Source organism: Sinocyclocheilus rhinocerous, unplaced genomic scaffold, assembly GCF_001515625.1.
Source record: "Sinocyclocheilus rhinocerous isolate Xijiao unplaced genomic scaffold, SAMN03320098_v1.1 scaffold1180, whole genome shotgun sequence".
NCBI lineage: Eukaryota > Metazoa > Chordata > Actinopteri > Cypriniformes > Cyprinidae > Sinocyclocheilus > Sinocyclocheilus rhinocerous.
Window position 1 is genome coordinate 381,905 of NW_015665886.1, and position 14,823 is coordinate 396,727.

Below are 14,823 nucleotides of genomic sequence, written 5' to 3' on the forward strand. Positions count from 1 at the left end.
GACGCGTTTCAGAAAGGCGGGGCATAGAGGAGAAACTATAATGTACAGTATGTGGAAAATAATGTGTTTTTTGAACCTTAAACCGCATAAACACATTTCATTACACCAAATACACAAAATAATGTTCTTTTTAGCAACATCATATGACCCCTTTAAGCTAAACGTTTAAAGACTCATGATGTACACTACAGTTCCTGGACTCACAGTGTCCTAGAAACCAATGTTTTAAAGATTCAGAAAAGAAGAAAATTTTGATAAGGAGAATAAAGGTAAAGATCATGGTATTTCAGTAGTAGTACATGTAAGGAATTTTAACTCAGTTGTAAGGGAATTAATTATTATTATTGATTCAGGTGCAGCACATCTCTAATGTATATTAGCACCATATGTTGTTGCTTTTTGGATTTGATAAACAGCTGGGACCTGGTAACTGTGATGTGTGACGTCAGACCTTACAAGCAGATAGCCCTAGTTTTCTTTTCAAAGCTTAATCTATGTACACTCCTAGTTTTGTAACTTCAAGTAACTAAAATATTTCAATCTGAAATAATTACATTTCAGGATTTCAGAAATTTTAGGAGCTGAATGTTCTTCAGTGTTTCTACACTTTTTAACCAATTACTTTTTTTAATGTGAATTGTATGCTTATTTACAAGTTCATAATTTTATTTTTAGGGGTCTACTAGAATGCTTTCACATGATTTAAAGTTCAAAAAGCACATTCTTTTTCACAGACTATATATTGCTGCAGCACGTCTTTTCACTCTCTGCCTGAAACGCTCTGTTTTAGTAAAGCTTGCCTTTCTGAAGAGTCCAGTCAGCCCTAATTGGTCATCTGGTACAATCTGTTGTGGTTGTTAAACCGTTTGCAGCGTGTGTCTCAAATATTACTCCCCTTACCATAATTGGGTTTCAACTCCCAAAGCTTTGTGAGCAACTGTAAACAGTATTATATATCTATGTAACTATGGCGTAATTATTGGAAGTCCATATAATGTTTTTTGCCCTTGAAGTGAAAAAATAGCATCTCCTTGACATAGCGAAGCGTCATAGCGTTTGAGGGCAGACCAAAGCAGCCACTAGCCAGGCATTATGAAAATGTGTATCATGGTGACATTGCTAAGTCACTGAAATAATGGCAGGACTACAAACGAGGTGTTTCAGGCAAGTGTTTTCTCAGAACCCCTGGTCTAGATCATATAAATTGGCCTCACACGCCAACACAAACAAGTATATATTTTTTTTAAGAAATGCCTTGTCTCACTTTTTCTTATTGCTAAGTAACCAGAGCACTCTCTGTGTGACGGACGGCCTCACCGCTATTTAAGCTTACTAATTTAGTCAAGGTTGACCAGACAAAGATGCCTATCCTCTGCAAGCTGACATAACCTGTCATTCAGAGGGCATGTTTGTCCGCTCTCAGCCTGTGCCAACTTTGTTATCTTCCTCCGCACATGCTGCATAGTCAGCCTTGATTTAGATTGTGCTGACTGGGCAGATTGGGACATGATTTACTGCAGACAACATGCATGTTCTAGATTTATCACACTTGTCATGTCTGTTGTATATGCAGGTCATATTAATGTTAATTATGAAGGGTTGATTTCCCACACAGGTTAAGCTCGACCCTCCTGCTGGATTATTTATTTATTATCGGTTAAATTAGTTTTTTCCTCCCCCATGAACTAACAGTAGTCTAAACTTTCTGGAAACTGGTTTATTTCAGTTATATGAACCTGCAGTGAAGTTGGTCACATACTGTTTTCTTGAGAAGATATTGCTCAAATTTGTTAATTATTACGTAGTGAAATTTACAATATTGCCACTTAAAAAAAAAAAAAAGAAAAGAAAAAGGTTTGCCATGTTAGTCCAAGTATAGTTTAAGTTGCCTTATTGTCTAAATGTGTTGCTATAAATATGATGCACCTGACTACCAATGAGAAACATTGTGTAAACGAAATATATACAGTACAGCTGAGTATGTACAAAGCATAACCAGGAGTCAATATGACTCAGTAACAGAAAGAGACAAGCAAAAGATCCAACTTCAACCATAACAACACATTTCTTGGTAACACTTTGTAATAATTTTCAATATCAAAATTACAAATATGAATATATAATATAATATATAATTTAATATATTATAGTTGTGTGTTCATAAGCATTGTAGTCATGATTTAATGAATGTTATTACAAAGTGTTACCCGTTGCTTTTTTACTGGTGCACATTTGTGTAAATTGCTTAAATACTTAAAAACTTCAAGTTAACATACTGTATGTGAAATGACATTGAGAAGCTCTATAGTTGAGAGCAATGTAGTTCTATAATATTATCCATATTGTCTACAAACTTATTGTTGATTCTTGTAAACTCTTGATAATAACATGCATCAAATCCTGTTCCAGAGGTGTGATTATGCCATTTTAACCTGTTCAATATTAGTTTTTTTTTAACAACTTTTCTTGATCAGCAAGCTGCAAGTTGATGACCTATGAAGATTTTGAACTAACACATGCATGTTGCAATACCCCTTTGACTTGGTTTTTACCCTCTACCAGAGTCAATGACCTGTTGCAGTTGCATCATTCAGTGTCTGCTGTCTGTAGAGAAAGGGAAACGCTTTGTTGGCCAGTGTCTGCTGCCAGTGTGACCCCTCTGATTGATTCTGCATTACCCAATGGAGAGTATAGGGTCAGGGATTATTGAAACTGGGTTGATGGTCTGATGGTGATCTTTGTGGATTTGAGGGTATAGGAGCTTCCTTTGGCTGGCTTCCAGTAGATTCCTTTCCTGCGCTGGTGCCGAGTCCTCGACCTCATCCAGGCGTATCTCCCGTTTAAGTTGGTGTCCCCACATGCGTCAAACCACCAACCTCCTGAAACCAGCAAACAGTTAATATTCAAGGGATGTTCAGTTGTATATTGAGGGATATTAAATATTCATTTTGACCATGTGATACCTGTGTAGTTGCGGGCGCAGTTTGACTCGTCATGATTATCGTTGTCTCTGTCCTTGGTTGAGAACTTCATGCCCATGTGGTTGCTCATGGCATCAGGCAGATCTCCAGACAGAGGTGCCACGTGAAGAGCGTAATCAGATGCAGGACCTTCCAGGGTGAATGTGTACTCGATGAATCTCTTTTCCTCCTTCCAGTCTTCCAGTTCAATGTGTAAAATGTATTGTCCTTGTTGAGCAATGGAATAAATCTTTGCCAAGCCAAGCCAGAACTCTTCTGTAACACAAAGATATTTCCGCTTGGCTCTTGTCAACAGCTGAAGATGCATTGTAATACAAAAGCATAAGCTGTTCATTGATAATCAAAGCGGTTTCTTTTTTTAAAGTCTGTGTGAACTGAGAAAAGCACAGTTGCTTTGATAGAGAAGGAAACATCTGACATGACACAAAAGCGCATACTTACTTTCCAGTTTGCCAAATCCATACTCGTATTTTTCCCATGACTGGTCAAAATCAACAGAACCATCCTTCCTCCTCTGAATGACTGTGGCTGCACCATCTAAAAATAAAGAGTAAATGTAAACTGTAAAAAGAGAATCTTGTATTGAGTTTGATAAGAATAGTGATAACAGCACATCCATCTTAGTTAAGAAAGTAATTTTCTTGTGCCCTTTGTGTGTACTTGTTGCAGTTTTTGTAACTGATATCAGTAGGAAGTCTGATAATTAGATGTACATTATCGGTCTCTTACCAGCCCTTATCTCACAGTAAACATAGAATGGCTCAGATTGATTGGGTTTGATTGGGTAAGTTCCACTGGTCCTTTGGCCTCTTTTGAACACATCACTGCAGTCCATTGGAAAGTCTATGCAGCAGAACACACAGTTGATGATTTTGGATTTATTAAAGCAGCAGTTTAAATTGCTTATTGATTTGTGCTGTTCTTACCATTTATTTCTGCAGTTCCATTGGTGGAGTTCATTGTTAAGTAACGAAAAGGGTCAAGTGTTTCTGGATTTAAATCCAAAGGTTTTTCAACTGTGTCTTGAAAAGAGTCATAGTTCATCTGAAATAAGAGAATATTTATTCTCAGTAAATGCAAATAAAGCCATTAGAGTTACACTGAGAATTAGTTTAAATTCAGTTCAGTTTTCAGTTATTCAGTAGAATTTCTTATTACTTGACATTGACATTATTAAAATCTAATTTATTAAAAAGACCATTTAAATCTCTTTATTTTACAGTATAATCAAATCAAATTCTTAAAAAGTAAAATACATTTTATAATGTATTAAATATACAAAATATTTTGTTAGCTAGAACATTTTCTTATTGCAATCTCTATTAAATGCGTACTGTAAATGTAAATTCATTTGTCAAAGATGTGGGGAACCTTTTAAATAAAAATGCTTTGAATGATAAATTCAAAATACATAATCCTTAATTTATAATGAAAATAACACTAATATTACAGAAACAAGAATGGATACCTTATCCTCAAGACTCTTAATTTTGGTCTTCTGGTAATTGAGCTGTTCGTGTTGCTCTTTAACAGATTTAAGCAGATCTGTAATGGTCCTTTCTTGTGTTTCAATCACATCCTGCAATAGACAAGTTGTTAATGCAACAAATGAACAGATGCCTGTACAGATATATAATCAGTTTTATTGATAAGCATTGATTTAGTTTTTGCTCTTGCCATCAAATGTGATTTACATGCCGTTTTAGACATTCATTTTAAAATCGGTATTGTGAAGCCCTGTAGTTATAATGCGAGATTGAATGGTTTCCATTTACAATAAAAGTTCAGAATTGACCTTACTGGACTCACCTTCAAAGCAGCGATCTCTTGAAGTTGCTCCAGAGGCATCATGCTCTGAGACAAGCCCTTCAGCTTCTCCTCCAGCCCACCAACCTTGCTGTGCAACTGGCTTCGCTCTTGGAGGATGTTGTTGATTTTGGAGTTGATCTCCAGTGACAAGTTTCTGATCTCCTCATTATTGGCCTTCAAAAATATGGTCGTCTCTTTCAACTTCTCCTCTTCCTCTTTGATTTCACTGGTGACCACCGAGAGCTGGTAGAAGGAGCGATCAAAGATGTTGAGCTTCTGGAAGATGTCGTTGATCTGAGACTTGGTCTTGTGCACAAACTCTCTGAGGCTCTGGCCGAGCTGGAGAAGACCGTTAGCAAGGAGTCGTACGTCATCTAACATGGCAAAGCGGGATCTAGCCTCAGTTGGCGGTGCGGTGACAAGAAGAGGTGTCTCTGTGGGTGCTTTCTTTAGATTGGGAGCTGCACTTGTTGTTGACAAGCTTAGCCAAAAAAGCAGTAAAATCAACATCATGTCAGGTGGTTTGAAGGCAGATTTGTTCACGGCGTCAGTCTGTTCCCAATGTCCCAAAGTCTTTGTACTCGTCTCTTTTAGCCTCCGTTTCTCGCTACTTCTCTCATCTCCTACTCTGAGAACAAGACCAAAAACAGAAGAGATTCCTCAAATTATATACAGCTAGACTGAGAGGGGGAGGGACCATTTGGTAATTATTAAGCAGGCTGAGCTTGAGCGTCCTCCTTCCAATCTGGAATGTTTTCTTGGTGCAGACAATTTACAGTTACACACACACACACACACACACACACACTCACACACACATCCATAACCTGGCCCCTGGTTGCCTCTGATAAGCAAAGATGAACAATGCTGATGAATCATCCTGCCGATCGATCAAATCATCACCACGGCCACTTGGTGCACTGTGCATGTACCACTTGGATGGGAATTAATAATAAAAGTATGCAATTTATGGTTCTGGCTTTGATTTAATGGTCTCCTGAATCAGCGAAGCATCACTCTCAAGTGCCACTGAGAGGGTCTGCATGTACAAGCAGAATCGTCACTGAATCTCAGGACGGTTCGGCTTAGGCGGTAATAGAAATGAGTGATGACTGAAGTTGGGGGAGTTTGTGCCATTTGCACTGATATGTACAGGCTTTTTATTTACTGCTGCTTCATATTAATCTCCCTTCAGGCTTCAGCAGAAGATTTGTATTTATTTATTTATTACATTTTTTATTAAATATTTTCCCTTTCTGTTGGCCTGGTCGGGCCAGTAGTTTAGGAAGAATTTAACTTGCCAAGTATTTATGCTTTCTTACATACTAGATTTTTTTTCAAATTAAATTCTAATTTTTACAAAAAATTACTAGGCTTTCAGTTTTCAATAAACGATACAGGTATAATGCTACTTCATGACCGCTGTATTCATAGACACATATATATTTCATCAAAATCTCATCTATGTCAGCCATTTAGGTAATGTTACATTGGTGAAGAGTTTTAATTGTAAGAATTTGCAACAACAATGTTCAGTAAATGTGCTAGCCTTAGTTTTCTTTGTTCACATGTGCTGCGATTTAAATGTTTAAACTTAGCAGCTTGTAATGGGGATGAGTCATAAACTATTGAACCTGAGATAAAAATACATTTAACATTCAGCTAATATGAAGTATTTAGCACATTGTTTTCTGTTAGTACATTTCTGAATACATAATGCATTTTGAAAAGTTGACCATATTTACATGCTCATTATCTGATTAAAGTCCATACTGTGGTTAAATACGTACAATATAATGTGTGTCTGTTTGAAACTATCTTGGAGCTGTTCAGCTGGTCAGTAAAAGTTTAAGTTTTTTTTTTTTTTTGCCTGCTAGCTAACTTGTTTTATGTCTGCTGTGCTGCTGCAGTGATGTATTATCATTGCCCTGCTGCACACTCAGATTAACTGCTCCTGTTCAGACAGGTGCGGACAGTTTGGCCTCAATCCATATTTGTGGACACAGCAAACCCAACCAGACTCTCATTGTGTACCCAGGGACCATTCAGGGTGTAGAGAAGCTTGTGTGTCAGTGGTATGGGAGGTCTGCAATGTCCCTTCTTACACCCTGCACCAAATAGAAAATGATTAACCCGTTATTATTTAATGGGAACTTAATAGAACTGAACTGGAATCGCTCCACATTTTTAATTTATTGCATCTCTTTTGTGTGTGTGTTCAAATGCAACTAATATTGAAACATTTTAAATATTTTCATAGAATAACAAACTGCTGATGATTGAGTGTACAATGTAAAAGTCTCCCTTACTCATTTTTTCCCTTTTCAACTCGAACAAAAGATCATAGTATGAAATAAAAGTAACTTTTGCACCACATTAGAGAGGAGGTAATATTGAGAGTGCGTGAGAGATCTGTGCTCCTTGGAAAGTCTGTGACCTTTGCAGTCTGTGTGGTCTCCCAGGAGAGTGTGTTCCACCTCACTGCAGTATTTCTGTCCGTTCCTGCAGCTACTGTAACGGAAACAGCTGTGCAACAAAAATCTATGCAATGAAAAGATCAATGGGGATTCATGTTAAAAAAAATACATTTTCACATGTGACCAGAAATTGTTTTTGAAGCGTAAAATTTGGTGTAAATTACAAGTTTTTTTTTTTTTTTAATTTATGCTATTCTTAAATTGATTAGTTGTTTTATGTAAATTTTAAGAAGGGACTGTTGATTTCATTTTAGTTTTTATTTCATGGACACATTTCTATTTCATTTTTAAATATTTTAATTTCAGTTGAAGGGATAGTTCACCAAAAATGAAAATTCTGTCATTAATTACTCACCCTCATGTCGTTCCAAACCTGTAAGACCTTCGTTCATCTTCATCATAGACAGCAAGGATCCTTACAAGATCAAGGCTCAGAAACATAGCAAGGGGATCGTTAAAATAATCCATGTGACATCAGTGGTTCAATCGTAACTTTACGCAGCTACAAGAATACTTTTTGTGCACGAAGAAAACAAAAATAGCGACTTATTCATCAATTTGTCTCCTCCGCGTCACCCTGGCTCCATTTTGGAGAGTATCACATACGTAAACAACGTATGCTGTTCTGTGTCAGCAGCAGCGTACGCGGATACGCTGTTTACGTTGTTTACGGTTTGATCTGAACATAAGCAGCGTATCCGCATACATACGTTGATTACGTATGTGATACTCTCCAAAATGGCACTATAGGGTGGTGCGGAGGAGATGAATTGTTGAATAAAGTCGTTATTTTTGTTTTCTTTATGCACAAAATGTATTCTCGTAGCTGCGTAAAATTACGGTTGAACCACTGAAGTCACATGGATTATTTTACCGATCTCCTTGCTACGTTTCTGAGCCTTGATCGTGTAAGGTGTAAACCCTTGCTTGGAATGCATCAAAACTGTCTTAATTTGTGTTCTGAAGATGAATCGAAAGTTACAGGTTTGGAATGACATGAGGGTGAGTAATTAATGACAGAATTATCAGTTTTTGGTGAACTATCCCTTTAAGGAATTGTCTGTGACAACAGAAAAACATTTCTAAAGTTAATTACACATAAAATGATCAAATCTTTGAATTTAAGATTTAGAAAACTTACTGGAACTTCTAAATATATTAAAAAAATTAAATTAGATTCCAACGTTGTTTTATTGAATTAGAGCATCAAACTTTTGATGTTTAAATAATTTCTCTTTCTCTGTCTACCTGTGTATGTAGGAACCTGCTGTATGTGAACCCACAGAGCCTGAACTTTGCTAACCGTCAAGGCTCAGCCCGTAACATTACAGTGAAAGTACAGTTCATGAATGGGGAAGATCCTAGCAATGCTATGCCTGTAAGTTTTGACAGAATGCATATCAATTTACAGTTTTCACGTGACCAAACATGTCATAGAGAAGCACCGTCTTGACTTTGGGAAATGGCATAATATGCTTACAGTTCTTCACTCCTTGGTCTCTTAGGTAATCTTTGGGAAATCCAGTTGTGCAGAGTATTCAAAGGAGGCGTACACTGCTGTAGTCTATCACAATCGGTGAGTTAGTTTGTATTTTTTAAAATCTCAGTTATATGACTTCACCCAGAAGTCTTTAACATGAGATCAAAATCAGTAGATGGAGCGGCAGGGTCAGTTCTATGTGAATTTGAAACAACTGTTGGTCAAGTTTTTGTTTGCTTTTGTATAAGAGATGGATTATAGACAATTTCTGTATATCAAATGTTGTTTCCTCAGATCGCCAGATTTCCATGAAGAAGTTAAAATCAAGCTACCAGCCTCGCTGACCGACCATCATCACATCCTTTTTACTTTCTATCATGTCAGCTGTCAACAGAAACAGAACACTCCACTGGAGACGCCTGTTGGATACACGGTACATCGTTTTCCACACACACACACACACACACAAACACGCACACACACACACACACACACACACACAGGTTTGTTTTTGTGAAAAGTGGGGACATCCCATAGGCGTAATGGTTTTTCTGCTGTACAGACCATATATTCTATTGCTCTACACCAACCCTACCCCTAAACCTATCCCTCACAGGAAACTTTGTGCTATTTCAGATTTTCAATACACTCCATTCTGTGTGATTTATATGTGTTTTGAAAAGTGGGGACATGGGGTAATGTCCTGAAAAGTCACCTTCTCCTTGTAATACCTATGTCATACCCTTGTCATTATACAAATTTATGTCCTCATTTGTCACAAACACACACACACACACATACACACACAATTAAAAAAACTTTCACTCAGCAAGGAAGCATTAATTTATATTTTAAATAAATGCTTTTATTTTGAACTTTGTATTCATTAAAAAAATCACAAAAATATTAACCAGCACAACCACAAGTGTTTTTTTTTTTAGCACTAAATCAGCATATTCCTTGATTTCTGAAAGATCACGTGTTCAGCAGTAATGGTTGCTGAAAATTCAGCGTTGCCATCACAAGAATAAATTACATTTTAAAACGTATTAAAATAGAACTAAGAAATAAAAAGGTTAATTTTCACAATATTACAGTTTTTACCGTATTTTTTGATTAAATATTTGCAGCCTTAGTGTGCATAAACTTTTGAATGATAGTGTACATGAACACAAAGATTTTATTTTCTTTTTTGACATTTTTGGCGCTCACACCATGCTAATAGAGAACACTTCTATAAATCTGTACACATATTTTGGCAACAAGTCGCCTTTCAATAACAAAGATGGAAATTAAGATACATCGAGAATAGTTTTGATACTGTGGCTGGTTGTTTAGACTGTTTAGACTGTTAGATTAATTCATAATTTTAAAATCAGTTACATAAAAATGTAGATTGGTCTAATTTGAATCTGAAAAGTAAGTTATTACCACTTTGTTAACTGCTTGTTAGTCAAGCTAGTTCTTAAGACTCTTAAGAGTCTTAACATAGTGACGTTTAACGTTAGCATAGTGGAGTGGTGTTTATGCAACTGGCCCCTGAATCATGGCTCTCTGAATAAAAATCTAATCTAATCATGATGTGCCTGAAGGGTCACTCCTATAGTAAATGTTATGTCTCTTATTTTTCCTCAGTGGATTCCCATGCTGCAAAATGGACGCTTGAGAACAGGTCACTTCTGCCTTCCAGTATCTCTGGAGAAACCGCCTCAGTCTTACTCTGTTCTCTCTCCTGATGTAAGTCAATTTCTGGCACACAACGCACTAAGTTAAATATGATTAGTTTCTTTGAATGGCCTTGTTTAGTATCTAGTATCATGTATCCCTCATTTATATACATTTATTGTTAAAAGACTTTCCTCATTGGTCATTGATGTTGTCAGAAAAAAAACTTTTTGAACCTTGAATTTTTTTTTCTTATCATTACCCCTTTTTTTACAGACCAAGTTCTAACATTTTTAAATGTTTTTGATTTATGATACCTGTATTGTTAGTAATGCTGTAACACTACAGTGGGACTTACGATTTGAAGGAAGTGTGTTTGAGAGTATTTTAGTGTACAGTGTGTAATAATACAAAGAAATTATACTGCAAGTTCATTCATGCATTTGTGTGTAGGTTCCCCTTCCTGGAATGAAATGGGTGGATAACCACAGAGGGGTGTTTAATGTAGAGGTTGTGGCTGCATCCACCATCCACACACAGGTAATTAGTAGTTAAATTGTCAAAGTACTGATTAATAGCCCACTTCTCCATTCTCTGATGTGTTTCTTTCCTCTGCCCAGGACCAGTTTTTAGATAAGTTCTTTGCACTGGTGCATGCGCTGGATGAGCATATGTTCCCTGTGAGGATAGGAGACATGCGCATTATGGAGAATAATCTGGAGGCTGAGCTGAACTGCCCAACATGGACCCCAACTCCCCCTCTCCAGGTCAGGTTTCAGCTTGATCCTTTGATTTATGTGTCTCAATCTGTGGCTTTTGGAGAGTTGATGATTGGTTAAATTAGTTGTCAATCTGATGTGTTTCAGTTTTGATTTATTCTGCTCTGCGTAATAGGCCCAGGAGGATTGGGCGGTTCAGTGCATTATGCCACCATGGCCCGTTCTTCTGTTAGACCTGCAAGCCTCAACCTCAACCGCTCTCGTAGCCTTAGCAACAGCAACCCAGACATCTCTGGCACTCCAACTTCCCCAGATGATGAAGTACGGTCCATCATTGGCAGCAAGGTAGGTAGACACATTTCAGCAGCTCTGTTGGTTATAATTTATTTCTAATAATATTATAGATGCATCGTCGTTTATATACACATCGAAATGTATTTTATTAGTGCTGTTAAGACATGCTTTGATTGCTCCAGCTGGATGTGACTAATTGTATTCATTATTATGAGTGCATTTATAGGTCATTGACTTTCTACACTAGATTGCTGATTTCACTGATCATCAGCAACTCTCAATGTTACAGATCAATCTATAGCTCACCAGCAAGACGAACTTTAGCTGGAACATTTTATGTACTTAACCCATGTTACGCAATCTTGCAAAAGGAAGAACAAAAATGAACTATAACACAATGAATGTGTGGTTGAGAGATCATTGGGTATAATCCATTCAACAGTTTGCCTTTGAATGTATAGCTGATAGCTCAGTTATTTGTTGAATTGTTGCGCCCAGTTCATACAAGGAATTATGCAAATCATATGTTTAGCAAATCTACATTTAATAAGTTAAATGATTGCAGTTTTATTCAAACTGCTCCAAATTACATTGCAAATCTGTTGAATGTTCTCATGATGATTTCAAAAATTCACTACATACACTACTACAAATGTTTGGGGTTAGTAAGATTTATGCTTTTGAAAAAAGTATCTTCTGCTTTTCCAAGTCTGCATTTATTTGACCAGAAATACATAAAAAACAGTATAACTGTTTTCTAGTTAAATATTTTTTTTTAAAAATTATTTATTCATGTGATGGCAAAGCTGAATTTTCAGTATTAATTTCTCCATTCATCAATGTCACATGATCCTTCAGAAATCATTCTAATATGCTGATTTTGTTTGACAATGTAAAAATCCTTCCTTACTGACACTTTTGACCAATTTATTGCATCTCTGCTGAATAAAAGTATTAATTTACTCCAAACTTTTGAAAGGTAGTGTACATGATGTAACGGTCATGACTTTTATAATGTACCAAATGGTCTGAAGATGTTTAAGATGTTTTATTTGAGGTACACTTATGAATTATTGGTGCTAACCAGTGATCCCTTTTCCCCTATTACAATGAATGAATCAGCCTGATTTCACATCGTGCATTCTGTGTGCTAACTGTGCCAAACTAAGCCTTTTGTTACCACTTAAAGATGCTTGATACTCTAACCTGTTGCTGTTCAAAGATAAGAAATGAATATAAACTAACTTGCTCCCTTGCTCACTTGATCTCATTGACCTGTAACTTTTGACCTTTCACTGTTCCCTGGCTTGCTTGCGTCTGCCCGTGATCCTTTTGATGCCATCCTTGGCTTGCAGGGCTTAGATCGCTCCAACTCCTGGGTGCATACCATGGGGTGCAAAAGCTCCCCCTGGGGGACCAGCCCTGGCTCATCATCCGATGCTAAGCAGGTCATTCTGACTATCCCAACCCCCAAATACAAAGCAGAATCCCCATTTCACACAGTCGTTCCCAGTAGCACTAAAACAGCAATATCTGATAACTCCATGGCACACTCCTCTTCTGCTTCCATTTTCCTTTTTTTTTTTTTACTTCCTCAACCCCATTCACTCTTCTTAAACAGTCATTTCCAAAGCCACCTCATTTTTTCTTATTCACCATTTCACTCTAAAAAGCATTGCATGGGCATAACTAACCAATTTCCATTTTCTCTCTACTTGGCATGTTATTATATGCTGCATGTACATGTATGCGTGTGTGTGAATGTTTTGTTTGTCTGTTTGTTTGTGTTTTTTTTTAAATAACCGGCACCTGGTTAAGACTAATAATTTTCTTTTCTCATTACTCAGTGCCTGTAATAGTCTGATTCATTAAAGCATTACATGCAGACTTTTTATTTATTTTATTTTATTTATTCAGCCGCACACCAAAACACTTTTTAAAATCTCTTCAGTCTCCTTGCTGTGTAGACTATGTCCCTCAGAATAGCTATTTGTCTGATGGAAACTAATTGTTTAATGTAAAAGTAATTGAATTTTTTAATTACTTATCTATTACAATATTACAGTTTGTGCAGTCTCGTTCTGTATTGTGTTTTGTGCGTGTGGGCTGAGGGTGTGTGTGTGTGTGTCTGTGTGTAGGTATTGGTAGTGAATGGCACCACATACTCCTGTCCTCCACACTAATCTATTGTCACCCTTCCATTCATCCCCAACCGTAGGCCATGGAGCGCAGTGGCAATCGCATGTCATCGCACACTGAGAGCGCCAGTTTCTTGCAAACATTAACAGGACGCTTGCCGACCAAAAAGGTAGAGACCCAATTCCCGGAGGGCAGGAGCCGACCCCCTCCTCGCCTCACCTGCGCCTGTCTGTCTTGGAATGACTGGATGTTGTTGTTGTTGATGTTGTTTTGTTGCTGTGGTTGTCATGTTCTTGTGGATGCTGGGTACACGTTCTTCTCTTTACTATGAATGACTGGCACCTCTTTACTATGAATGCACCTAAAGACTGTTTGAAGAGGGAATGATGTGTCACTTGTGGTATGGAGCACCCTGTTGGTTTTGCCCCGGTAACGGGTACTGTGTTCGAATGGGAAGTTTATCTGTTTAATGTTGGATCTGTAGAATAATGAATTCTCCCCACTCTTGCAGCAACACAGTGGACCTTATGTCAATGGACCGTATCATGTCTCATAGTAGAACTAAGATATACTGACCTATATGCAGTGTATTTGATGGTGAATGGTTCTTTGATGGTTCCTTCCTGTTCTCAGCTCTTTCATGAGGAGCTTGCCCTGCAGTGGGTGGTCAGCAGTGGCAGCGTGAGGGAGGGAGCCCTGCAACAGGCCTGGTTCTTCTTTGAGCTTATGGTAAGAACTGCCACAATCATAAATCCCCATGCTTCCTCCTTCATGATCAAAAGTGTAGCATCTGTTATTGTGAGGGAAAAAAAGGATGTTCTTTCTCTTTTCAGGTTAAGAGCATCATTCACCACTTATACTTTACTGACCGCCTGCAGTCTCCCAGGAAGAACCGCTTCCCTGAGCGCTTCATGGATGACATCACCGCTCTGGTTAGCACCATTGCAGGTGACATCGTCTCACGTTTCCAGAAGGTGAGAAAACTGCAACTACATGAAATAACTTTTATTTTGTTTTAAATAATAATATCATTATTATTTTACTCTTAAAGAGACGTAATCCCCGAAACAGAGCTTCCCACTTGCGCAATACTGAAATATCTGCTAAGTGTGTTACTTACCTTTGTCAACCTGGCAACCATGTGTTGGCGCTCACTCTGCACTGTGGATAAACGCGCTTGCTTTCTGATAACACCGGTTAGTTTGCAGTTTAGCGATCTCCACTTTAATATTCTATTCTCAGAAAAGTGTAATTCATCA

The 14,823-nt window shown here is 37.5% G+C and overlaps 2 protein-coding genes across 2 annotated transcripts in view; one reads left to right on the top strand and one right to left on the bottom strand.

The window, feature by feature from the left end:
- Positions 1-14,823, top strand: part of LOC107731635 (dedicator of cytokinesis protein 7-like) — a 49,584-nt gene that overhangs the window by 10,436 nt on the left and 24,325 nt on the right. Inside the window, 12 exon segments of the mRNA XM_016542775.1 lie at positions 8,528-8,645; positions 8,773-8,843; positions 9,042-9,180; positions 10,383-10,484; positions 10,866-10,952; positions 11,033-11,142; positions 11,145-11,179; positions 11,307-11,476; positions 12,781-12,873; positions 13,644-13,733; positions 14,198-14,293; positions 14,398-14,538. Coding sequence (XP_016398261.1) covers positions 8,528-8,645; positions 8,773-8,843; positions 9,042-9,180; positions 10,383-10,484; positions 10,866-10,952; positions 11,033-11,142; positions 11,145-11,179; positions 11,307-11,476; positions 12,781-12,873; positions 13,644-13,733; positions 14,198-14,293; positions 14,398-14,538 — 1,252 coding nt within the window.
- On the bottom strand, positions 2,476-5,441 carry LOC107731634 (angiopoietin-related protein 3-like). The gene is made up of 7 exons (XM_016542774.1): positions 4,791-5,441; positions 4,450-4,560; positions 3,908-4,025; positions 3,711-3,824; positions 3,423-3,518; positions 2,964-3,236; positions 2,476-2,879 (listed from the first exon to the last, which is right to left on the bottom strand). The coding sequence occupies exons 1-7, from the start codon at positions 5,301-5,303 to the stop codon at positions 2,704-2,706; spliced, it is 1,401 nt and encodes a 466-aa protein (XP_016398260.1). The 5' UTR covers positions 5,304-5,441; the 3' UTR covers positions 2,476-2,703.

Excerpts from the sequence above, each read along its gene's own strand:
- LOC107731634 (XM_016542774.1), bottom strand. The coding sequence starts at position 5,303 with ATGATGTTGATTTTACTGCTTTTTTGGCTAAGCTTGTCAACAACAAGT. Across the intron at positions 3,825-3,907 it reads TGGAACTGCAGAAATAAATG|ACTTTCCAATGGACTGCAGT; the intron begins GTAAGAACAGCA and ends TCTGCTGCATAG. Across the intron at positions 3,519-3,710 it reads TTACTGTGAGATAAGGGCTG|ATGGTGCAGCCACAGTCATT; the intron begins GTAAGAGACCGA and ends CTTTATTTTTAG.